At 43.6% G+C, this 26,356-nt stretch overlaps 1 protein-coding gene across 3 annotated transcripts in view; it reads right to left on the bottom strand.

Annotated features, from left to right (window-relative positions):
* The window catches only part of TMEM117 (transmembrane protein 117), a 432,755-nt gene that overhangs the window by 120,609 nt on the left and 285,790 nt on the right, over window positions 1-26,356 (bottom strand). For all 3 annotated transcript variants that reach the window (XM_025208464.1, XM_006015946.3, XM_025208458.1), the window contains exon 5: window positions 25,337-25,434. In XM_025208464.1, the coding sequence (XP_025064249.1) occupies window positions 25,337-25,434 (98 nt within the window). The remainder of the gene's footprint in view (window positions 1-25,336; window positions 25,435-26,356) is intronic.

Raw genomic sequence — 26,356 nt, 5'->3', positions numbered from 1 at the left:
CCACGAGCTTTCAAATATTCCCGCTAGTGGCTCTGCAATGATGTTGGCCAGTGCCTTCAGCACTCTCGGACGGAGCTCATCCGGGCCTGCCGACTTAAAGGCATCCAGTTCTTCCAAGTGACTCTGCACCATCTCAGGGTCTACACATGGTAGTCTGACACCTTGCTGCTGCCTCTCTACAACCCCAGTGAGAGACTTGTCATGCCCCTCACTTAGGAACACTGAGGCAAAGAACTCGTTGAGGAGTTCAGCCTTGTCCCCCCTGTCCGTCACCAATTGTTTCTGCCCATTTAGCAGGGGTCCTATTCCTCCCTGGGCCTTCCTTTTACTCCATATATATCTAAAAAACAATTTCTTGTTGTCTTTTACTTGGGTTGCCATCCTCAGCTCCATGGCAGCTTTGGCCCGTCTAACTGTCTCCCTACAAGCGCGAGCAGAGGAGGTGTATTCGTCTTTGGTGATCTCTCCCTGTTTCCACTTTTTATGTGCTCCCCTTTTGTCCCTTAGGCTGCCCTGGATTTCTCTGGTCAGCCAGGGAAGCCTCCTGGCCCCTTTCCCCCTTTTGCCTCGCTCGGGGATCGTCTTGCTTTGTGCCCGAAGGATCATTTCCTTAAGGCATAGCCACCCTTCTTGGGCTCCCATCACTTCAAAACTCCTACTCTGCAGTGCGTCCTTGACTAATCGCCTGAGTTAATTGAAATCAGCTTTCCTAAAGTCTAGCACTTTAGTTCTTATCATTCATGTAAATGTGTATTTATTGAACCCAGGGATCATTACATGGTGTCAGAAGTGGCAAATGAGAAAGGACATGAAAAACATTGAGTTCTAAACTGAAACAAAAGTTGGACATAGGACAAGTGGAGCAACACAGCCACATGGAAGAACAAAGGCCTCTGTAAGTGATCTTCATCTAGAATTATGGTTTATGTCACAGGTTCACAACCTTTTTTATACCTTGGACTGGCAAACTCACTCAAAGAATTTTGGTGGAGTGGGTACAGAAACAATTTAATTTACATATTTTAATTTATAAATATTTAAATTTGTACCCAGGTGTGGGTTGAGGCACTGCAGCTGTGGGCACTGGGGGATCCTGCAGGGGAGGGGGCTGTGCAGGCAGTGGCCTGGGGGGACCCAGCTGGGGCTGCCTGGGAAGAAGGGGCTCCGCTGCCTTCCCTAGGACCCAGCAGCAGAAGTGCCTGCCCACCCTCTGCCCCGGGCATTTCCCCATCCTGCCTAGCCCAGCGTGGACCCCAGTACCTGCTGTGCAGACAGTGCCTTGCTGGGTGCAGCCATGGTGGCGGGAGCAGGATGGGGTGCACAGAACCAGCTGCCCCTCCTCCCGGGGCTGCCCCACCACTCACCCGGGTGGACAGATGTTCTGAGCGGGGGGGCTCGTGCCACGACCCAGCAGCCAACCCTTTGTGGCCCAGTACCAGGCCGTGGCCTGGTGGTTGGGAACATCTGGTCTATGTAAAAGGATAATTAATCAGGGAAACTTTGCAAACTCTACCTGCTCTTCTGATGTCAGGCAATGTAGCAGAGAACTGGAACGTATTCAGACAAAGGTTTGAATGATGCCTGGAAGCCACAGAGGCAGAAGTGCTGGGGAAAGTATATTGCACATTGTGGTGTGGGGAAAGTCCCAACTGTTTATACCACCTTTAGCTTTGAAAAAGGTTAAAATATGAAATTAAGTATAATACTGTCCAAATTTGAGGAGTAATGCATGCCAAAAAGGAATTAAACCTCTGAAAGACAAAGATCTTTTTGTGTGCAAACAAGCAACAGAACAAAGGTTTGATCAGTATGTTACTGAACAAAAGAGCCCAAGTTAAAACTGTGCTTTTCAGAACTTGACAGATCTCTAATTAGAGATATGATTATTTATGGCACTGCAGACATTGAATTATGAGAAAAGCTCTTGCCTTAAGGGGACTTTATCCCTAGACCAGGCTATCCAAATGTGCAGGGCAGTAGAAACTGTGGAGGCCCAGATTGCTGAATGCACCAAAAGGGGCCATCCATGTAATAGGCTTGAAATTATGTGGCCAGAAAAAGGCCACCTCACAGGGTAGAATTTTCCATTGGCAAGGAGACTCCTAAACATGAGAGAGCAAACAAACAAATGGTAGACAGCAACAGAGCTTCAAATATTGTGCTCCATTTGGAAAATTTTGTTTCAGCAGTAACAAAAGGAACCATTTTGCCAGGTGCTGCAGATCCCAGACACAAAAGTCTCAAGGGCATTTATACACATACTTTTTTGTCCCATGACGTGCCGGAGATCTGTCACTTCAGAGCAGACTTGATTAACTGACTGCTCCACATGAGAGCTGACATGCACTGCGCTGTACCATGTGCAGTTGTATAAGCAGCGAAACTTATGTCAGCGTGCAGAAAATGGCGGCGGTGCGCTTTTGAACTAAAGCAACTCTGAGGTGTTTTAGTTAAAAAATGCACCCCTGCCATTTTCTCAGTGTGGATGCGCATTTCGCCACTTATACAACTGCAAGTGTTGCAGCGTTGGGTGCTTGCACATGTAAAAATGCCCCAAATGCATACAGTTGAGCCTAAAGTGGAGAAAAATAATGGCCAGTTACATGTGTGTCTGGATCCAAGACATGTCGAAAAGTCTATCAAAAGCAAATATTTTAAATTGCCAACTAGAGAAGAAATTATAGCCTGATTTTGCAAATGCACAATTTTTAGACAATTGGATGTCTTCTTTGGATTTTGGCAGCTGAAGCTTGCTGGGGAAAGCTCTAAATTATGTACATTTAATAATCCCATTAGAAGGTACAGATTTCTGTTCCTACTTTTTGGTATTGCCACCACTCCTAAAGTGTGTCATAAAACCATATGCATGATTTATGAGCATTTTCCTGCTGTGAACATCTCTATGGATGATACTATAATTTGGGGGTCCACAAAAAAAGAATCAGATCACAAACTTTGGGAAGTGCTGGAGGTTACTAGAGCTGCCAATCTGAAACTGAATCCAGCAAAGTGCATGCTGGATGTCACAAACTGACTTTTATAAGGGACATAATTTCTTTTGACAGAGTGAATCCTGACAAGACAAAAGTTAAGGTCACTGAAATGATGCCACATGCTCAGTCAAAGAAAGAAGTAAAATGGTTTCTTCGAATGGTAAATTTTCTGGGTAAATTCATATCTGATTTTTCAGCAAGAAGCAAAACAACAATGAGGACACTCCTCAAAAATAGCAATGAATGGTGCTGGAATGCAGAACAGGAGAAATTATGGCTTGTGTTGAAGCAACAGCTGATGCAAGAGCCAGTTATAAGACTGTTATGAGTCTCAGCAACACTATTAAGTACAGTGTTGCGCCTTTTCGTGTGACAACTTCTGGACCATGCAGGAGCACACTAATCAGCTGGGGCATATACCATTGCAAGTGAAGCAGTTCTGAGCACTTTGAAGCTGGCACACCATCTCATGCTGACTAAATATCTTAAGGCAGCTACCTAGGCAGAGATTTTAATGCTAACCTTCTGAATGTGATGTTTACAGGTGAAGGAATGGTTTAATGAGACTCCTAGGTTGGGTGGGGTAAGCTCATGGGGCAATGACGTGGTTGCCTACTCTGATATTCAGCATGCCCTTGCTTCAATGATTGTCCAGGTGAAAGTGTGATTTATTGATGCTCAAATTTAAGCATCATTTATGGAGATAGTCAGCAATGAGTTCCACGCCAGTACTCAGTAGCTTTTTCAATTCTGTCATAACAATTTCTTGGGCTACTCTGGTGACATAGCTACCATACATGTGTAACTGCCCCCCTCCCCTCCACCCCACTTGGGTTGTATATTGTGTTTTTTCATGTGGGCAAAATGGCCCCTGTTTTTTGGTCATGTGGTCAGTCCATAGCAAGCTGGGGCCTGCATCTGGGGAAAATATGTAAAACCATCTGGCTTCATTGGCCAGGGGAAGCAGAGGATTTTTCAGGCCAATTGCTTGGGATAGGAACTGGAGTGTGGCACTCCCTGACTGGACAAGGCTAGGGTGATGTCATGCAAAGAGATATAAGGTGAGCTAGGCTGGCTTAGGGGAGGAGAAGCTGTTAGGGGCTGCTGAAGAACACAGTCTCCTCCAAGGGAGAAGGAGTTGCAGATAGTGAAAAGGGAAGCTCAGGTAGAGGGGAGAGAGAGAGAGAATTGTCCCAGTGTCTGGGAACTCCTCTCTCCTTTTCTTCACCTGTGTTCTTTTGAGGTTTTAAGGGATTAATACTGGGGAAAAGAGTATTGGTTCCTTAGGTTTGCTGGCTAGGAGTTAGGTCCCGCATTTTAAACAGGGTTTAAACCTGGGAGCTTCTAATCCTGCCAGTTTTGGGCCAAGGTTTTGGTTTGCAATTTTCTGCTCCCAGTCAAGCTGTGACCCAAACTGCCCAGGCCAGGCCGAGAGGGTGGGCCTGGTCTTTCCCCTTGTTTATTTTGATGGTCATTTGCACCCTAGGCAAGCTGTGGTTGGGGTGGCTGTAGCCATTAATCAACCTGGCTCCTTTCGGAATTTTTCTTGCGGGTTTGTTTTAGTGGGCCACATAATCCAGCTCACAAATTCTGGGGTGCATGCATGCTGTCTGGAGCTGCAGTCAGTCCCCACACACACATACAGCATCTCCATAGGAGTAAAGATTGGCACACTACCATTCCTCCAAGATCGACAAGGGGCCCCTTGCACCACAGAAGGACCCATGCTCTCTAGCAGCTTTCCCTGGTGCATAGACTATGTCTTGTAGTTAGTAGTGTTTTGAATTGCATTTGGTGTTTTCCTCTTTTCTGTAATAAATCTGTCTTTTGTGTTTACACTGCTTGCAGGGGGGACACCCTAGTAACTCATTTAGTGTTAACCCAGGTGGTCTTGGTAGTGGCTTGAGCCAAGGTAAAATATATTTTGTACCCCAAAATTGAATCTGGCCCTTGTTGCTGCCAATCAGTGCCCAGCAGAAGGGCTACACATGTATCACTTAGATGTTGTATGCAGGAAGGTTGAGGTATATACACTGAAAAATACTGGTGCTAGCACTGACCCTTGGGGGACCTCCATGCTTCAGAGTTTGTACTTTGCTTTTTTCTTATGGCTGGTAGTGAGTTTGAATGATCTACTGGAGATCATGTTCATGATGAAAGTGCATAGCTTGCAGTCAGATAGCATAGAGTGCAGTTTATATTTAAGACTTGGTGCCATACAGTGTCATAGGCAGCTGTAAGATTGATAAAAACTACACCTGTTTTCTGCCTCATTTCAAATCTGTTTTCTATGTCAGATTCAGTAATGTAACTTGGTCAATGATACACCACTTTTTCTGAAAGCCAGATTGTTGTTTTGGGAGCTGGGGGTCAATGATGTTCTCTGTTCTATTCAGGATTACATGCTCCATGAGCTTGTATGTAACACAGAGTAGCAAGATGGGTTGGTAGCTCTTTGGATCCTCTGGTGGTTTATTTGGTTTCAGGATAGCAATGACATCAGCTTTTCTCCAGATTTTTGGATATCTGTTACTTTCTAGTCATTTTATACATTAATTTCTGAAGCCATCTTTTCATTTCAGTTCCAAGCTTGGTAACAAATTCTGGGAATATCTTATCTGATCCAGCAGCCTTCCCAGTCTTGATCACTTTAATAGCTTTGTTAAACTCATCATTAGAGATGGGGGGGGGGTTAAATTAAGGTTGATATTGGGTGATTTAAGTTGTTCATGAGGCATGTGTCGAATCATTTGTGTGTGTTGCTTACTTTATTTGCTTGTTGTTACTGTACTTGATGTTGTTGCACAGCATTTTTGCAATGGAGTTTGCGAACTCTCAAGAGCTATACCTCTGGCTATGAAACCAGAAAAGACTTTTGAGACAGAAGTGCAAGCTTACGTAGACTCAGTTGTCAAATCACTCCCTAAAGCAGACAGAAAATTGCAAAAAATAAAAACAGGAAGAGAGAAGGAGAATTCCTTGGGACTCTTGAAAGAAAAGACAGTTAAAGGTTGAGAAAGGTAGTTAAATGTGGCTAAATTCAGCTCAAAGAAAAGTCTGGATGGAGCATGGGTGGAATTCTCCAGGTCTCTGAGTGCTGCATTTTTGCTGCTTCTTTTTTTTTTTTTTTTTACAAAAATCTGGGATGTTCATGGTACTATCAAGTGCCTAGTAAAACCCAGTTATACCTGGTCTGAACAGATCAGGGGGATATGTTGAAGTGCAGTTGTTGGCATCCATGAGCACTCCCCGAAAAATCTTGAGACCAAAGATAACAGGTGAACATGGAGTATTCTCAACCAACAGGTCCTACCTTAGCACCAGAAATAGAAACAGAATGAGATCATCAACAGGTAGGACCCTCAGATGCCTCCAAGGGTCATATTCTTTGTCAGTTGAGGATGACAGTGAAACCTCCTGAGAGATTCATAGAGACTTACTAAAAGAACTGTAGAAAAGGGGGTAGGAAAGTGAGTGGCAAACACTTCAGAGTTAAGTGCTAGTAACCTCTCTTCTGTAGATGGGTGTTAATTGATTTTCATACTTATTGTTACTTTTGGTTTCTGGTTTTGTTTGGGCTTTGTTTTGCTTTTTGTTTGTTTGTTTTTTTACAGTTGCTTGTTTAATATGTCTTTTAAAATAAAAAAGAATAAATACATTGTAGTGATGAATATTTTAAACATGAGTCAGGAGTGCAGTCAGATGCTAAAATGTGGGCTAACTGGCCATCAACTAATTTGAATGTGTAGCTTTAAATATATCATTATGTAGATATATTATTAGGAAAAAGTACTTCAGAGTACCAGGAATTAAAAAAAAAATTACTTTAATCATTATATTTAGTTTACAGAATGGAATTGACTTTTGGAAACCAGCCATGACAAGAGCAGTGAACAATGGCTGTAACAACTAGGCAGATGAAGTACTTGTTTTTGACTTACATTGAATTTTTAACCCCTATAAGGGCTTTGAGATTGTGTATTTTGCATAAGGCCTTTAGCTGAGACACTATTTTGCACGTGCAACATGTCATTCTGAAAAGCTGGCTGAGTTTGGAGCCTGAGTTTGGAGCATCTATATGAAAGATTAGGGGTATGATTCTTTAAGGCCTCCAGACATTGGAGCCAGGAAGAAGGGCAAAAGAAATTCTGCAGATGAAGAATCAAAACTCTTACTTAGTTTCATAATCTGAAATGTATTTTGTTTTAGTGAATTCCAAGAAGCGCTGTAACAGGGATAGTGTATCAGTTATCTATTAGATATCATGTGTCACTACCTATCATTCATTTGTATTTACTACTTAGTTATGTTACTACCTGTCTTCATAATAATGGTTGCATCTACATGTGTGCTTTATTGAGGAGTAGATTAGCTGCAGAGTAAAGGTCACCGTCTTCATGTGCAATAGTATTAGGCCACAGTAAATGAATTAATACCTCCTAGTACTGTCCCTGACAGCAGTAATTAACTGATTAAACACATGTAGATGCTGACCATGTATGTAAATTGTTCCTGGTCAGCCCAGCCAGCAGGGGGTCAGACTCCTGCCTGCCACCTAGCCACATGGCTCCACACTTTCAGCACCCTCGTGCCCCATCCACCCCACGCCACCACCCAGAGCCCAGGACAGAACAGGGAAGGAGTTGCCCTGGCATAAACTTTCCTGCCCTGGCTCAAATTGCTACTGTCCTGGGTGGATGTGTAGACACTGTGCCCAGGAGTACTTTACTGTGGCTCAAATGGCTCCAGAGTTTATTGCTTCAAATTGGATGTGTCCACATAGCAATTAATGTCAGCTATATTCAGTCAGGGTTTCACTGGATCCAGAATGGCAGAAAATGCCACAGGAGGACAAAGTTACCCCATTGCAAATCAACCACAAATACATTTATGCTGTATGGAAGGAACAGTGCTAACCAAAAAGGGGGCATACCTATAATGTCCAGGGAGCACACTGATACATATACTTCACATTAAAAACCCCTCTGGAGCAGAAAAATTACTTATCTTACCAAACAAATATATTTGCCATGAGACAAAGAAAGCTCTGTTGAGGCTACATTGCTCTGCATTAATCCTTCTGAATTTGGTGCTGTAACTTAATAGAAGATTAAACTTTCTCCTATTAAAGGATGGAACTTATTTTCCAGCAATTAAAACTTTTCAATATTTATTGAAAGAAATATTTCTGATAAAAGTATCTTTACTGCTGAGATACCCTATATTCTGTGCTTAAAGACATTTTAATAAAGTAGCACATTGCATAAAATATTTTTAGTAACACTTTCTGAATTCTCTCCTGTTCACTAACGAGGCCAGAATGAAATATACTTTTAAAAGGTGAGGATAGGTTGCTATCTCTGTCCAATTATGAAAGCTATAGTTGGGGATCTGGGGGTACTGGTTGTAGGGATCTAGTAATTATGTAGAAATAAAACCAGTCTCTTTTGCTAACCAGCCATACATTGCTGCATGCAGATACCAAATACAAGTAAAATGTTTAAACATTATTTAGCACCTGAGAAGTTATGTTTCTAAGAGTTGCATGATTATGGTAATTCTTTGAATTTAAGCTAAAATCAGATTGGCAAAGACTGAAGATTTAGAGTTCACTGAAGCCAATGGAAAGACTACCTGCTATTGACTTCCATTGCCCTTCAACCAGGCTCTAAGGTATTTTAAATTTATTCTACTCCCATAAAAGTTTTGAACTATTCATACACTTACAGATAAGTAGACAAGGTAAGATTTTGTATGCTCTGTATAAGGCTGTACCAGGGAAAATCAAGAGAAGACTATATGCAATGCAAACAAGACAAAGTAGGTGACAGGCCCGATTTTTAGCCTTACAAGACCTAGAAATTTCAGGTTTTTGGGGCCAGGCCATTGAGACCCAAAGGTCCATACACTCTTCATCAATAGACCGGCCTTGCTTCACTAAAATACTTTTGATTTTGTGAAGGAAAGTATGAAAAAGGATGATTGTTCTCCCCCAAAAAACTCAAGTGTAAAAGGAAGCCTCATACAGGCTACCCAAATCCAGACTGGTATAAACTAAACATGTAAAATGTCCCTTTGAGTATTGCCAGGAAGTGCAAGTGGGGAACCTGCAGCTGGATGATGAACCTCCTCCTTCATGTATGGAGATCTGTGTTATCCGTGCTCATACATAGTAGCTGTCAGTTAATACATCAACATCATGACATTTTGGTACAGTGTATTAGCGTATGGTAAGATCTGTTTTAGTGCTGGACATTGTAAAAAGTAGTTTGCTCTCAAGACAGAAGACACATAGGTCTTGTCCAGATGTTCAGGGGCATGTGTTTGCAGTGACACACACAGTAGTGGAATACATTTGTGCTGCTACTGTGTGCCTCAGCACGTGCCCCTGCATGTGCACTTTGTTGCAGGACACATTGTCCGACTTTGGGCAAACTGCCCAGCTCCTCCTGGCATGTTGGAGCAGCAAGGGCACAAATGGAGTGGTATAGATGCTCCAACTGGCAGCCAGGGAGTCTCCCTGGAGGACTAAGCCTGCATGTGTTCTGGTACATCTGTGCTGCAAATTTGAAGAGTGAGGTATGCTTAATGTTTCATGCATGCAGTTTGTGGTGTCACAATGAGGTTTGTGGTGCCATAAACCATATGTGCCTGCACATGTGGATGCAACTACAGGAACTATACTAGAGAGTGCATAAAAAAAATATCAAATCTGGGTCCAAAGAAAAGACCTAAATGGGTATTCTAAATCTACAGAATATGATCTATGGCATTTCCTTTAGAATAAATTTATTTGGATATAATAAAAGCTGTGATACTTCTATTATCAAAATAGCAAAATAGAGATGAGAACTTTAAGTCCTGCATTTTCAAGTGAAATACATCCATTGATTTACACTATGAAAATTGAACGCAAATCTAATTTTTGTATTCACATAATATATTTTATTCCTAAACCAGACTTTTCTAAATGGTATGTGTGGTGGCTGGAGCTGGTCTCAGAAGCTGGGAACCCTGGGGGTGCTGCTCTGTACCCTAAGGCAAGGCCCCAGGAGAGATGAAGGACTCACCCAGAAAGACACAGAAGCTGAGGCGGAAGCAGCATGTGCTGATACTGTGCCACCTCTTGAAGACTTTGTCAGTTAAGCTCGATGGTGTGAGGCTGATGACATTAGCCTCCGGTGCCGCTGTAGATAATTTAAAAGGCCCAGCAAATGCTGAGCTAAGAGAAGACGAGGGAGACCAGGCACAGGACTGGTTAAGCCCAGGAGTGGGGCAGTCCTGGGACACACAAACGCAGTGGCAAGCTGGGGAATGCTAGTGCTGAAGTGGGGCTGGCTCAAGGAAGCTGGGAGTGCTGCAACAGCAGGGCAACTCCAGGCAGGGGTTCTTTTTTTTTTTTTTTTTTTGGTTTCCATCAGGTTATTTTGCTTTTCTTTTATTTTTTTGTTTGTTTGGGGGGTTTTTGAGTGGGAAGAAGCCCAGTGAGGTGGAGTGAGCCTGGGGTGCTGGCAGGAGACCTATAGCTACATTAACCCTCAGAAACCAAGCTGAAGTCCCTGGAGATTCGTCATACATAGTTCCTTTTATTTTTTTCTGTGTGTCCCATGTTGGATCAGGGTTCATGGCCAGTGCCTGGATTGAGAGAGCCACCTGGGAGAGTGGGCACAGGGTAGGAGGCCCGATAGAGGCAGAATCCAGGGAAAAGACAAAGACTGGCCAAACCCTAATGAACAGGCTCAGGGGCCAGAGGCAGCAGCAGCTGGTGGAGGTTTTTCAATACCTGGTTGGTGAGTGGGTGGGGTGTAGGGGAGACGTAGCTCCAAGGCCAATTCCATGGGAACCACGAGTACTACCTGTCCTGGGCGTGAGATCACACCACTGAACCCCTCCTTCAAATATGATTTCATCAAGATGTGGCAGGAGAGTAGGGGACAGCCTAGCTTGGGAGTGGGGAAGAGCTCATGGGACCTAAATCAGCATAACAGAAGCTTGACAGTATGACACAGAATCCAAATCAACTCTGTCAAAAACCCTTATGGCATCTCTTGACATTACGATAAACCGTGTTAATCAATTTCTTGGTTACCAGATTAAATATAAGAATTACTATGGACCAACAGTCTCATCATCATTCAACAAAACTAGATATATCTAAGCAGATTAATGATTGCATTTACACTATTAGGAAGAAGTCTAGTGAACATTCCATGTAATTGCTATACTGTTGTGAAGCTTTATCAAGTTTTAGAACTGAAGTTATCATCAATTTGTTCATAGTGCATTTGTAAACTATACATATTTATTTTTACCACTTATGTAGTATCCAAGGGTGGGTTTCTGTTTATTTTTGCCTAAGTGTTAGTTTTTTAGTCTACTAAGGGGCACTTTTGGCAGTTTTACACAGGAGAGATTCTGTTTCCTGGACACAGAACCCTACATATACAGGCCTTGTATTTCTAGTACATTTGTTCTGGGAGAATATGTTTCTACTTATTTCTACTGGGAGAACTTACCAGGAGTACATTTCTCCTGGTAGAAACTACAGATGTACAAGTGTTCATTCAATTTCTGCAATGGGAAACATGCCCCTTTTGGGAGAAGGATCACACAGGTGGCCAACCTGGAGGATCTCCCTTATTAAGAAACTCACAAAAACGAATGCTTATATGCTCCCCTCCCAGTCTAGTTCTGGAAGGAAGGGGAACAGCAGGGCAAGGGAGGACTGCTAACTGGGTGGCAGAGGGTGGCAACAGTGAGGCTGGGAACTTGACTTGGAGAGGCTATCCATAGGGATACAGGACTATGCTCCCCATACTTCCCCAGATTGGGTATATGTCCACAGGCTGCATGTATATAGCAGCATAAGTGCCTGGTGAATGCATAGACAACCAAGCATGCTCAGTTTGTGCCTGTGCACACTTTATGAATCCCCAATATCAGAAAATAGAATTGCTACTGCACATAAGTGCCAAAGATGGCACTTAAATTACTAAAAATCTGCCTCTTCGGGAAATGGAGCTCAGTCCCAAATGAGCACACAGGGTTCTTTAACATTGAAAATGACAGGCCCTGTCCCTAGCTTGTTTACAATTAATGGTGGTTGTACAGCACATGAATCTGCACAGATCTAATTACAGATCTGGGGCCTATAAAGAACCTAATAGGAAAATGCTATTGTATTTACACAAATCTAAGATGACTTCAAATTTAAGATGACCATCCTCCAAAAATTAGACTCATTACAAGGAAAATTAACCTTAGGTGTCTTAAATTCATCCTTCCATACTTCTGTGGTAGGGAGAGCAGTGGCAGGGTGTGAGGTGCCAGGCCTCTACTCCTTGCTTCCCTGCCTTGTTCTCTTCCCATGTCTGCCCCCACTGTTGCCTACCCCCACGATGCACCCCTCTGCATGTGCCCCCTGCTGCCTGCCCCGACTCACTGCCTCTCCCACCTACTTCCTCTTCAGCCTACTCTCCCTATTTCCCCCTGAAGCTTGCTTCCCCTACCCCCCGGCCCTTTTGTTTGCCCCTCCCACTTCCTGCCCACCCATCCCCCTTACCTTCTGCTAGCTTTGCTCCTCTGAGGCAGTTAGCAGCAGCAATGATCCTGCTCGACTGCAGCCCAGCTCACTCAAAGAGAAGTGATGGCAACTCCCAGCCAGGCTAAGTTAGAGATGGATGGACTGGGGCCAGAGCAGAAGGTAAGGGGAGAGGGAGAAGTGAGAGGGAGGGAAGCAGAGGCTGAAGGGGCAGGCTGAATCATGGGGACAAGGGATAAGAGGGCAGGCTACAGTTTCCCCCCCAAAACCCTGTCTCCCCTATGCTTTTCCTAGACATGTCATAGAGTCAGAGAGAAGTAGGGCTGGAAGAGACCTCTAGAGATCATCTAATCCAACCCCCTGCCTGTGGCACATCCCTATCCAAACCATCCCATACAACAATAATCTAGTACAACAGAAAAAGTGGGGAGGGGAGGGAAGGAGCAACCAAGCAAATCCCAGAAGCATGGGAAATACCCATGGCAGAAAACAGGCACAGCTACACCCACTTAGATCATCCCCTACCAGTGACTATCCAACCTCTTCTTGAACACCTCCAGTGATGGAGAGTCCACAACTGCCCTAGGCAGTCTATTCCACTGCCTCACTATTCTAACAGTGAGGAAGTGTTTCCAGATATGCAATCTAAATTTACTTCACTATAACTTCAAGCCATTGGTCAACATTCTCCTCTCTGCAGCAAGAGAGAAAAGGTACTTTTCCTTTTCTTTATGGTAGCCCTTCAAGTATTTGAAGACCATTGTCATGTCCCTTAAGTGCCTTTTCTACAAGCTGAGTATGTCTAGGTCCTTCAGCTTCTCCTCTATGACTTGCCTTCTATGCCCTTGATCATCTTTGTTGCCCACCTCTGGACCCTCTCTAACTTCTCCACATCCTTTTTAAAATGTGGAGCCCAGAAATGCACAGTCCAGAAGAAGCCTAGTCAGTGCTGAGTAGAGAGGCACTATTACACTATTAGGTCTTGCACCTAATGCTTCTACTGATGCATCCCAAACCCACATTCACCTTTTGTGCAGGTGCATCGCACTGAAGACTCATATCGAGTCTATGGTCTACCAAGACTCTCAAGTCATTTTCCAAAGAACTGCCATCCATCCATGTGTCCCCCATGTTATATTTATAATTTTTTATTAATCCTCCCAAGGTGTAGCACCTTGCATTTGTTTGCATTGAACTGCATCCTGTTAGCTCTAGCCCAACTTTCCAATCCATTGAGATCCTTCTGAATTGTGCTTGCATGCTCCAACATGTTCATGATCCTTCCCAGCTTCATGTCATCTGCAAATTTGCTCAGGAAGCTTCCTATACCAGCTTCCAAATCATTAATAAACACATTGAACAGCACTGGGCCCAGGGCAGACCTCTGTGGGATTCCACTCAAAACTTCCTGACATTCTGACATGGACCCACTAATAATTACCCTTTGCTTGTAGTCAGGATGGATTTGATTTAAATCAAATCAATTTCAATCATGATTTAAATCATGATGTAAATCACTGGTCAAGAAACCTCAATTTAATCGTTGTTTTCTACAAAAAGTGCATTCTTGTTTGATATCTTTTATTCATTTAACTTATTGAAAGTTTGCACTTTTAGAGAAAGGTAAGGGTTTGACTGTGTGTACACAAACTTACAGAAAGACACTAGGGTTGCTGGGTGGGTAATCAGGCCTGTTGTCTCTCATCTCCATATACTGCTTTTAACAAGGATATTATCTCTGGAGAGAAGAAACTCTCTCCATGCCTGAAGAAGGGCATTTGTGCCCGAAAGCTTTCAAAGAACATTTTTTCCAACTATTTAGCTGGTCTAATAAAAGAGATCACATCTGCCCAAAGAACCTTGTCTGCCCACAATCTCTGGAGACACAAATCCACAGTTTGAGAACTGAAACTAAGCATTACAGAGATGCTTAATGGGGTCTTCTAGACTGAGCATTGAGCCCCATTGGGTAGAGTGGGTTTCTTTAATCTGCAGTAATTTATAGATGAGCCTCTGGGAACCCCATAAGATTGGGCCCATAATATAGTCCATGGCTTTTTGTGACCTATTTATAAAACTTCTAAAAAGGTTACATGAATATATTGTCTCAAATAGTATATAATTATAAGTTATAATCCCCATTCCATGGTGATATATTTAAATTTTAACATATCTTAAATTAAAACTTTCTTTATATGGGTTTATTTAAAAAAAAACATTTAACAACAACAAAAATACGACTAAATAAAAAAATTCAATTTTTTAAATTAAAAAAAATAGTTGATTTTTATCCACCCTGCTTGCAGCTACTGAGCCAGTTATTGATTCACCTTGTAGTTTTGCAAATATAGTACTTTTACATTTTTGTATGGTTTGTCTTTTTGGATTTGCAGTCTTGCAACCTGAAATCAGAGTTAATAAAAGGTTTACGTCATCTATGACTGTATATAATCTAGGCCAACAAAGCTGTGAATTGTAGTTAGTTCTTTTAAATGCAGCTTATAGTATAAAGAACTACACGTTTTAATAAACTGTCTTTTAAAACACAAAAAAACTATTCATCTATGTACAATAACTTGGCCCACTAATGCATTTATTATGGTGACTATGAAAGCATAAAGTGTCAAACATAGCTGATCAAGTCAAACATGTAATTCGATACATCAAAATCACTTTATGAGTTTATGTTTCATTTCTACCCTAGAAGATATTGCTGTCCATCTCAGAAGGAAAATTCATTTACTTAAAGGCTGCAAGATATGATTAGAAAAAAAAATACAAAATCTTATGTTTTATTTTTTTTCAGGGTGAACTTAGGTAGAAGGCAAGGTAGGGTGGTACCTTAGAGTCAGAAGTGGTTAGTCACTAATTGCCACTCTGCCCTGCCTTCTTCATTGTTTTATATAAACATATGTAAATTATTCAGATCTTTGTGTCAGCTTTGATCAATTTTATGAAATAACTCCTGCCAATTTTTCATCCCTTTAGTACTGTATTAATAGTCTACCAAATCAAACAAAGATGACTTCTAATCTATATTAAGAACTTTGTTTTTTAAAGAAAACTATATATAGATATTACATGCAATTATACCAGGAGGACGTTGGATAAATTACAAAGATCTCTGGCACACGTTACATTTGTGGCGCAATTGACATGTTACTCAAGCCCTAAATAGTAACATGCCACACGCCAGATATTTGGCCAATTTAAGGTGTAAATAAATGTAGAAGCCACCCATAAAGATGATCCACATTGGGCATGTCTGCATGTGCAATTAATTCAAAGCATATTGTGCCGGAGTTTATTGCTCCTGGGTGCCACATTTACATGCACATGCAGGACCACAGAATATTGAGCTGGGTTGGAGCAGCCCTAGCTGGCAGGAGGCCCAGTGTGTTAGCCTGCCAGACTAGAGCTGCTCTGACCTGGCTCAACATGCTACAGAGGGGCTGGCTTGGGTACAAGGGTGCTCCAGTGCAGGGCTAGCCAGCAGGCAGCCCCCACACTGAAGCACTCTTGTACCTCAACCAGCCCCATCAGCATTTACATGTGTGTTGCGGTGCACTAAAGAACCCAGCTGCAGGATAGTACTTGTATTTACAAGTACTAACTTGCGGCAGGCTTTATTTGTTTCCTGCAGCCTATTAGGGGCGGCTACATGTGTAGACACCAAGACATTTACTGTGAAGCTAATTAGGCAGCTCCGCAGTAAATGTCTCATGTAGACTCACCCATTGTGTGTTAAATTTAACATGTGGCACCCCCTGCTACCCCATGCCTGATCCCGACACTCATTTGATTGGGCATGGGGCAGGATTGGGTACAGGGTAGCTCCAGAGTCTGGGACAGATACTTCCATTATCGATCCTCAAGATTGTGCTGGTGACCACCCTGGGTCTGAACAGGGACTGGGGCTTCCTGGTACCAGATTGTGAAGCTTAGCTGAGCCTTGGGATTTGACACAGGGCTGCCCCAGAGTGCAGTGCAAAGCCTACCCCTGTCCAATTCATGGGACTGACCTGGGTACAGTTCTGGTTCTGACTCCAGCTGCCCCTTTTTCTATCCCCAGACACAGCCCTGGGTGTGATTGGGTCTCAAAATGTATACACAACTGCAGATGGGGGGATTTATCTTACCCCTAGCTGCATACACACATTTAAATAGGCACCTAGCACATACAAGAGGGGATAGGGGAGCTTCCCCCATAACCCAATGCTCATACCAGGTGTCTCTTTAATTTGGTTTGTGCAGCAGTGGATGTGGGATCTCCCGCATTTCCAGCTGCACTATGGGGAGCACTCAGTTTGGGGAACTGCAGTTTGGGGCTGCACTAGAACTGCTCAAGGCAGCAGCCTCGTGCCCACTTGGACAACTATTTGTCTCCTGCAGGCCAGGAGGCAGGGGGACACCAGCTCCCCTCAGTCTGGGTGGAGGCCTCAGACCAGCCACGGGTAGGCATGGCCCCCTGGGCAGAGGCCCTAGCCGCACTCCGACACCAGCTCCCCTCAGTCTGGGTGGAGGCCTCAGACCAGCCACGGGTAGGCATGGCCCCCTGGGCAGAGGCCCTAGCAGCACTCCTCGTTGACACCATTGTATATGCTGCTGTTTGTTGGATCTGTGTGGTGTCCACGCTCTACCCGTACAGGAGTCTCCCTCCTGGCCCTTCCTGCTTGCCCGCCAGTGCGAACACCTGTGCAAACACTGGCGTGCTCTTACAGATGTTTTGCTGAGATTGTACACTACCCAAGCCAAAGCAGCAAAGTTCCAAGGGCCTCCCCTACTGTAGATGCATCTGGACCTGGCATGGTTTCCAGGAAGATTTCCCCCCCTTGCCTCACATATACTGTGGAGGATGCAGATGGTGACCACACAACCTGGATGAAAATGTTCCTCAACTTGAGTTCCAGGCAGAAACCCAGGGACTGCCAGCATCCCTTTAAGCATCCAAAGGTGTACTCTATCACTATTCAGCAGCTGCTCAGCTAGTAATTGAAGTATGGTCCAGCCAGCCAATATATGTTTTCATGAACCAGGGGAGCCAGGGATAGGCCAGTCCTTCAAGTAATGGATAAATCCATGGTGAAAGTGCTGGGGGAAAATCCCTGCTGCTTCATCATCTTCAGGAAGTCAGAGTTCCTGAAAATGTAGATGTCATGTATCCAGTTCTACTACCTAACATTCGTGTTAGTGGAGTACCTGTGATCCATGACTCCCTAGAGTATAACTAAAAAGAACCCCATTATGATTTATGTAATCCAAGATGCAGTGAAGGGGGCACAGAATGAGTATGTGGGGCCCAATGATGGCCCCCACGCAGCTTGGAAAGCCCATCTGTGCAAGCCCAGCAATGACCTCCTGTAGGTCCCTGAGCTGGATGAACTGAGGTTCCTCAGGTATGGCATCACACTATGCACACCCCTTGTTGTAGTTGTGTGCCCCACACCAAACTGGAATGAAGGCTGTTGGTGTGTAGCAAGTTGCCAGAGCCACATGTCTCTTGCTGGACACAGGGAACTGAAGCCCAATGTCCTGGTGCTGGATCAGGAGGACCAGCTTGGTGCAAAAGTCCCAGTCCAAGCTCAAAGACAGTGGCCAGCAATGATGATGCGGCATCCAATACTGGCCCTGCAGCACCCCAGCTTACACTGCATTGTGTTATGCCTCCTGCAAGGAGGCCAACATGATTCCCATGGCAGCAATCCTCAAAGTAGTGCTTCACCAGGGCCACTCATGCTGCTGAAGCAGAGTGCCTTTGGAGTAGAGAGTAGAGAGGTCAGGGAAAGGTCAGGTCTGCTACTCATCTCTAGGAAGCCCCTGGAGATCTAATGCCAGCTGAAACAGACAATCAAGAAGGGAGTGGAATTCACATCATCACTTCACTTCAGCCAACTGGTGCTTTCAAATGTGCTCAGATGTTTATGGCCACTATTGGAAATAATGGAAAAAGTTGCTCTAGCACAACATGCTGGGAGGCCTGCTTGATAACCCTCTACTGGTGGAACATAAGTGATGCATGTAGCATGGTAATATTTATTACAAAACCTACTTCTTAGAACATGTTCTGATGTTAACACTACATAGTGTTTGATTTTAAACATATTAAGTGTCCCATGTGATAAGGCCATACATTTCAGTGGTGTGCTTCACTTGGATAGTTTACCCTTTGGACAGTTTACCAAAATGAAACCATTTGCCTCACAACTAGTTGGACAAAGCAATGAATGAAAAACTAATACATTGTATCATCAAAATAAATGTTAACGTTATACATCTTTCTTTCTTCTGCTCATTAAAAAAAAACCAAGTCTACCGTTACTGAATGTGTGACATGTAATATATAAATAATGTCTCTATTTAATGTTGGGTCTTGCCTAGGGTTATTTTATTTCATTGTCTCCAGCTAAAATGAAAAGAATTTATGTTTCTCTTCATGCTCCTAAGTTCCCATTAGACTTGCTCTTCATTTTAAAAAGAATGCATGAGAAGAAACATCTTTTTCAATTTTAAAATTGTGACAAAAGTTTAATGGGAATGTTATGTGAAAGGAAACATAGCTTTGTAAATTTTCAGATAGTAAAATCTCAAAACATCTTTAAGAATACCCTGATACTTTGTGTAAAGTTTTATTTTTCTTTATAATGCAATGTTCTCATACCAACTTGAAAATAAAAGCTCTCTATCACGTTGCCTCCCATTGATACCTTCTCTTGATAGTTTCAGAACCTTTATTTTTCTGCATAACAGCCTCTTAATAGCTCTTCATCAGTTTCTCTCTTTTGGTTACTCTTGGTTTAAAAATACAGTCTAACACAATGCTCTGTATAAGGGCATACCCTTGTTCCATATAATGATACTATAATCTGTTCTAATTCTATTTGTATCATAGCATTTTGTTTGCCTTTTTATCATTCCTGAAGACTGAATCATAGATTTTCATTGTATTCTTCACAATGATGCCAAGAATTTGTTTGGTTTCACCTGAATGATCATACCTGACTTTGGATGTAGAAATATATAAGAGTTGCTCATGTTATTGTTCCAAATCTGCATTATTTTGCATTTGTCAAGTCAGTTTCAAAAGTGCTGCTCATTTATTAATTTTTTTAGGTCCCTCAGAACTTCTACATGGGCTTTTCTAGTCTTGACTAGCTTAAATCATTTTGTATCATCTATGATTTGTGCCATGTCACTGGGGCTAAGTACAGACAGTCAAAAAACCTGAGGCTGAATTGATTCAGTCTTTACAAAAGCTGCAAAGATTGAAGCAATAAGCAAATGAGCAGACAATCACTTTTGATTCAGGAAATGCAGCTACATACCTGCAATTGCTCAAGCTAGAAGCTAGGGGGGCACTAGAGCAGGGCTCTCTGGCACACAGCCAGCATGGGCTGGCTGTGTGTTCACTTGACCTTTCTGCTGCTACCGAGGTCTCTGGAATTTGCAGCCCACAATCACAGCAGCAGGACTCTGCAGGGTTGCTCATCACTTCCTCTTCCTGCTTCCAGGTGCTTCTGGGATTTGTAGTCTACAGTTACAGCCACTAAGTAAGCCAGCAGGGCAGAGCATCCCTGTGCTCAGGCAAAGGTAAGTTTAACCCCTGGCCCTGGCCCCAGCCCCAGCCCCAGCCCTGGTTTGCCTAGGGGGGAGGGGAAGGCAATGAGCCAGCCAGTGAGGCCAGTGAGCCAGCCCTCACTTCTTTGGTTAGGGAGCAGAGGGGCAGGGCCAGCCCTACTCTCTGGAGAAGAGAGCCCAGCCCAGCCCAAGGCCAAAAAGCATGTTGGGATGCTGGGATGGTGGGGGACTCTGATTTAACTTAAACCAGGAAGGGGCCTGGGACAGAAGTTTCATAAACTGGTTTGACCCAAATCAGTTAAGTCTGATACTACATTCAACCAGGTTTATCTTAAACCAGTTTCAGCCATTTTGAAACTGGTTTATGTGCACTGAACTTCTGTTCTGTTACAGGTTTAAACCAGTTTCTGATCACTTAACTGGTTTATGTGCAACTTCTGTGTCTAGCCCAGGAGTTCACATTTCCAGGTCATGGATGTGTGCATTAATCATCATTTCTAGCTCAGAATTTTAGGGCTCTACTCTTAGTTTTCAGTATGACAAGATATTAATATTTATTCTTAGGTATTTTCTAATCCCTTTTACCTCTCTACCCATGTCTAACTAATTTTCTTAATTGTCTTGCTAGGAACCTTGTCAAAAACTTTTTGAAAGTCTAAATAAATTAGATCAACCAGTTTCTCTTCATCTGTTATTTTGATGTCATGCTCAAAGAATTCTAACAGATCAGAGAAGGATCATTTTCCATTGCAAAGGCTATGTTTGCTTCTTTTTATCATATGTTAATGTAGGCTCTTTTTTAATTATTCTATTTTTAATTATCATTTCAATCTATTTACCTGATTCTGAACTAAGATCCATATTTAAAATAAATGGCTCAACCTTTATTAATCTTCAGTTTTTTAGTACACTTTATTTTAGTAAAAGACTGCAGTGGCACAGCTTCTCAAAGGCTTGCCACTGTGGTACACCACAGCCATATGGCTTTTCCTGAGCACAGGCACCCAACCCACTGACACAGATACTTTCAGATAGAGAATGTATGCCAATGACACTACTCTGGGGCCACTCCAGAGCCTTCCCTAGTAGCTGCCCTCAAGTTCAGGGACATCAAGGTCTTGAGAGAGACCACAGAGGATAGTGTGTGGGATGGCCCATCTAGAACGAGCCACTTGCATGGTATAGACATGCCCTGAGTTACCAAACGTAACATTTGATCCTGGTTCCTTTTTTTTTTGCCTCAGTCCTCACTATAGAGGATGTGGCAGGGCACTGTTTGTGCCTGCCACTTTAAGGGCTGGAAGCCAGCAGCCAGCAGGTGCCTGATTGGGGCAGCCATTTTAGATTCAGGGATGCCCATATAAACAGGGCTATGCTCGTCTCCACTCAAAGGCTTGCTCCCGAGCTGCCTTTGCCCAGGCAGCTGACCTTGTTCACCAGGGAACGTCGCGTAGACCCCAGAGGGTACCTCAATTACCTTCGAGGTGACCCCCAAACTCGCCTGCCATGACTTTGGATGGTCTTTCAGTAAAGGGCACCTTTGAGGGTGCCTCCAGAGTGGTCACACGTCCCGGTGGATGTCTCCGGGGCTCCAACCTCCCCTACACCCCGGCCATACGCCAACCTTCTAGACAAGCCTCAAGATCTTTAGCGGCTATTCCCCGTTGATATCTTTCTGGTCCCCACGTCCTTCCTCGCTGATGGGCACCTCGGGCTCTGACTGGACCCAGAGGGTCTGGTGACATGTGGTCTTTGGAGAGGTCCCTTCCGATGCCCCGTGCTATCTACGGGAGATGCCGCTGTTCCTCTTCATGCTCTCTTGTGGTCTCTTTCCCGCTTTTGACCGGGGTCACTGCTACCCCAGCCTGGGACAGAGGGCTATGCTAACCTGCACTAGACAGGAAACTAAAATAGAACAGCCCAAGAAAGGAAAACACAATCGAATACCTTCACCAATGTAAAGCCCCAGGCCCCAGAAGCAACCCGACATGAAAAACAAAACTGATACCCCGACTACAAGAACAATGAGACAGGGAAGGACAAAACAGACAAGGGGAATCACAGGAAGCATCCCACACTCCCTTAGTCCCCTAATTCCCCTAAGCAAGCGCACCCTCAGGGTCGGGGTCCACGCCTCCAACCCAGTTGGGGTCTCCTTCTACCCCACTGGGACCTGCCTCTGCCCTGTGGCTGCAGCCCCCGTTGACTCTTGTAAGCGCTCCCATGCCAGCTCTCCCTGTTGGCTCTTTTGATCCCCGCTGGGCTTCTCCGGCACAGGGATTCCCCGCAGCTGCTGCCGCCACCACCGCTGCTGCCTTCCCTCCTAGCATCTTCAATCCCCGCCAATCTTCCCGCTCGGGGATCCCTTGCAGCTCCTGCTGCCTCCGCTGCTGCCACTGCTGCTGCCGGCCTCCCTGCCAGTGTCTTCAATCCCCGCCAATCTTCCCCGACTTGGGGACCCTTTACAGCTCCTGCAGCCACCGCTGCTGTCGACTGCAGCGCTGGACACTCTCCATCCAGCAGTTCCCTGCCGGGTCTCTGGCCCTCGGCGTCCCCACTCCTGCACTTTCTGGGCTTATTTTTATCATCACTGGGTGATACCTCGTTACATCACCCGGCCCCAGCTGGAGATGGGTGTGATTGATAAACCACTCGGGCGGTTTTCCATGGCATGCCTCCTCATTGCTCTGGGCCCCTGCAGCAGGTTTGTTTTTTTTTCTTTCTTTGATCTGGGGTCTGCCTCTGACTGAGGCTTCCCCCTTGCCTGACCTGTGTCCCTGTGACAAGGGCATTTTGCTGCTGGGAGGCCAGGCAACAACATTGCCTGGCTGCAGGGCTGCTGGTATCATCTGGAGGTAAGGGAGGAGCTGTAGGGGATGGTCAGGAGGCTCCTGGTCCTGGGTATGACCTAAAGCTCCACCCTGCCAGGAGTGGGTGGCCTGGTGGGGCTCTTAGTGGCGCGGGAACCCCAGGAAATACCAGGCCAGTTACCACCCCGGTGAAAGGTAGGTTAGGGCACCTTAACCTCTAGCCCCCACAACCGGGTGGGTTACCCGCTTTGTAGGGTCTGGAAGGTGGACCCCAGTGAGAGAGTGGGGCCATAGACTCACAGCTGTCTGGACGTCCCCTGACTGGTCAATGCTGGGGCCAGGACTGGAAGGGTCAAAGGGCCAGGGGCCCACTGTGAGGAACGCCCAAGAGCTGAGGGCCTGGCATTCCGACTGGCCTGGAGGTGGGCCAGGGCTAGTAGCCAAAGGTCCTGTGGGGGAACACACCCGTAAGGGGGAAGCAGTTCAGGGAGCTATGCTGCCCAGGATGAAGGTGGAATAGGCCGTCTGAGGAGAGGAATCCAGGCAGGGTTCAACTAGTAGAATTCTGGGGCCCAGTGTGGGGGCTGGTGATATTGATAACATCTCGATGCCATCTGCGAGGCTTGGGCTGCGGTGTAGGGGAGGAATGGGGCCGCAGAGAGCGCCCCCTGGCATCGGGGCAAGAAATGGGAAGCCTCCTGCTTAATTTACAGCAATTAATTAATTACCAACAAGGCATGGTGGGTGAGAAGGCAGGCGGTTAGCCCACAAACAGGAGGGCAGGCCACTGCGAAAATTGGCCCCAAGAAGGCCCCCCTGTTACAGAGGATGTTGGGAGAGGGGTTACTAAAGTGGAGGTATCAAAAGGAGGTCACGGAACAAATTTAAAAAAAAAATATATAAATAAACCAGGATCAAATGACATGTTTGGTAATTCAGGTCATGTCTACACCATGATAGTGGCTTGTCTTAGATGGGCCATCCCACATACACAATCTTTGTCTCTGCAATAATTCCTTCAGAAACTCTCCCTTTATCCCTTGATAGAGTAGTAGATCCACAGGTGACCTCATAAGCTTCCTATTTCTGACATGTCTGAAGAACGTCTTATTATTCTTTTTAGGCCTTTGTCTATATGCTCTTCAAATTCCCTCATAAACCATCTAATTAACACCTTACATTTTCCTTCCATAGTTTATGTTCTTTTTATTAGCTTCACTTTGTCTGGATTTACATTTTGTGAAGGATACCTTTTACTTCAAATAACTTTTTGCCCCTTGCTATTTAGCCATACCGATTTATTCTTGTATTTTTTATATTCTCTCTTGGAAAAATCTATAGACCAAATCTATTTTTATACTCTCTTTAAACTATGGATGCAAAAAAAAATGACAATTAATAGCAGGCATGTGAGATGATTTATATGTTTCCATACCTTATTTTCAAACCAAAAGATATATAAACACATCACAAGTACCAACAATATATACTTTCAGATAGAATAATATTCTTTTTATTCTCAAGTATTCCTTCATGTGCAGCATTGATTTAAATGGAATAAAGCTTCTTCAAATAAAATTAAATAAATAGTAAATTAAATAGTAAAATTAAACTACTGCATGACATTTTCATAGACAAAGCACCTGTACAGATGATTCTTTTATATCAGTGGAAAAAGAAAGAAGCCGACTCTTTTACATGACAGTAATTGCTAGAACTGATTGTAGTGCTACCCCTAAAGAAAAACTCACCAGTGTAAGTTACATCCATGTAGGCATCCTAGCTAGGTACCACCATTCAAAAAGCCCAAGGCAGAACTGATCCAACTAATGTGGTTTTCTGGAAGTGGCATTGTTCAGATCGGTACTGAACAGAGCACACACACATCCTTTTTAGAGGGAAGGGGGTAGGTAAACCTTAGACCAGGTTTTGCCATTTTTAAACCAGTCTATGCATGACAAACATCTGATCTGTTATGGGTATAGACCAGTTTCTGATCACTTGTACTGGTAAAAAAAAAAAAAAAAAAAAGGTGTAATGTCTGTACCAGGCAACTGTGTGTATAATCAACCCAGATAGTAATTTGCTTAATGCAAACAGGCTATTACTTGCTCATCTCTCACCTAGTGGAGAGGGTCTGTAAAAGCCCTAATGGATCAAGTACCCTGAGATAATGCATTATCCATTCATTCTATAACCCAGTGTAGTCTACACTGCTGTAATTTTTTTATATAAATTACATAAGGGTTAAGCAATACATCCTGTGGCCTGACACAATATTATTTCCTTTATAAGTTTTATTTTTCTTATTAAGTATTCATTTCAAAGTCACAAAGAGATAGAGAATGCATGTTTGTTGAGGTTTGACTATCTATACAAAATTCATTTACTATAATTGGATTTTACTGATTTCCTACCAGAATAAAATGATTCTAATATTTCCCTTCTTCCAGAAAGCTCTGGCAGACTTTCCCCAGTCAGGATAGGGCTTGTCCTGAAGCATCATATCAGTAACCTAGAGGAAAAGGAGGAAATAATTCAGGATTAAATAAATGTCACAAATGCAAGTGGTAATTAGGATTTAAAAGGTACATTCTTAGATTACTAACTTGTTTCATTCTTGATCAAGATAATCAACATTTGTAATGATAATTGCATTTGGCAATCTGGACCAAAATAATTTGCAGCTCTATTGTTAAGAATCTACTTGAAGCAACTATTCTGCCCCATAGAACTTTTGTACATATTAGCTAGAGATATCAGAAGGCTCTTGCATGGCCAAGCATACAAGGAGGACAGGAGCTAATCTAAATGAGCAAATTGCTTGTACCGTCTTCATCAAAATTATGAAGATGTAGCATAAACAGGGTTTAGGTTACTTTCTAGATATGGTTATGAAGCAAACACATATTTCTATTCCAGTCCAATCAGGGACACAGTTCCAAGTTTGGTGATAGCACTGTCAAGAGATTTTTGGCTCTTGATATCTGAATTAGAGTCCAGCAGAGTAAAGCCAGGGAAGCATATGTATTAAGGGCCATATGTCCCTTTGTTCTGTGTGCCTTTTTCATTGGCATCAGGGATCAAGAACAGATCAAGAGGTTGTAAATGACCCTAAAACTTGCATGTTATTTAAAATTTGAAATGCTAATTCTAATTTTCAGTACTTGTATCTAAACAGACCATCTGTCAAACTCTGCTGAGAGACTCACATGTATACTCAAGTTTTGGATGATTTACAAAAAACAAAATTCAAAATAGGCCTGAACTAAAGGGATGGCATTTGGATATACCCCCATCTTTGGAGATGCTAGAAATCCATATCCATTTTTTTCAGATTAACCCTACTGAAAAATACTGCATAGTTATCTTGTCCACTGTTATGCAAAAGATTGAACAGTATGGAAAACACATATGTAAACAAAACAACACTACTA

This window comes from Alligator sinensis, unplaced genomic scaffold (genome assembly GCF_000455745.1).
Source record: "Alligator sinensis unplaced genomic scaffold, ASM45574v1 scaffold147_1, whole genome shotgun sequence".
NCBI lineage: Eukaryota > Metazoa > Chordata > Crocodylia > Alligatoridae > Alligator > Alligator sinensis.
This window is presented reverse-complemented; position numbering and strand designations above follow the sequence as displayed.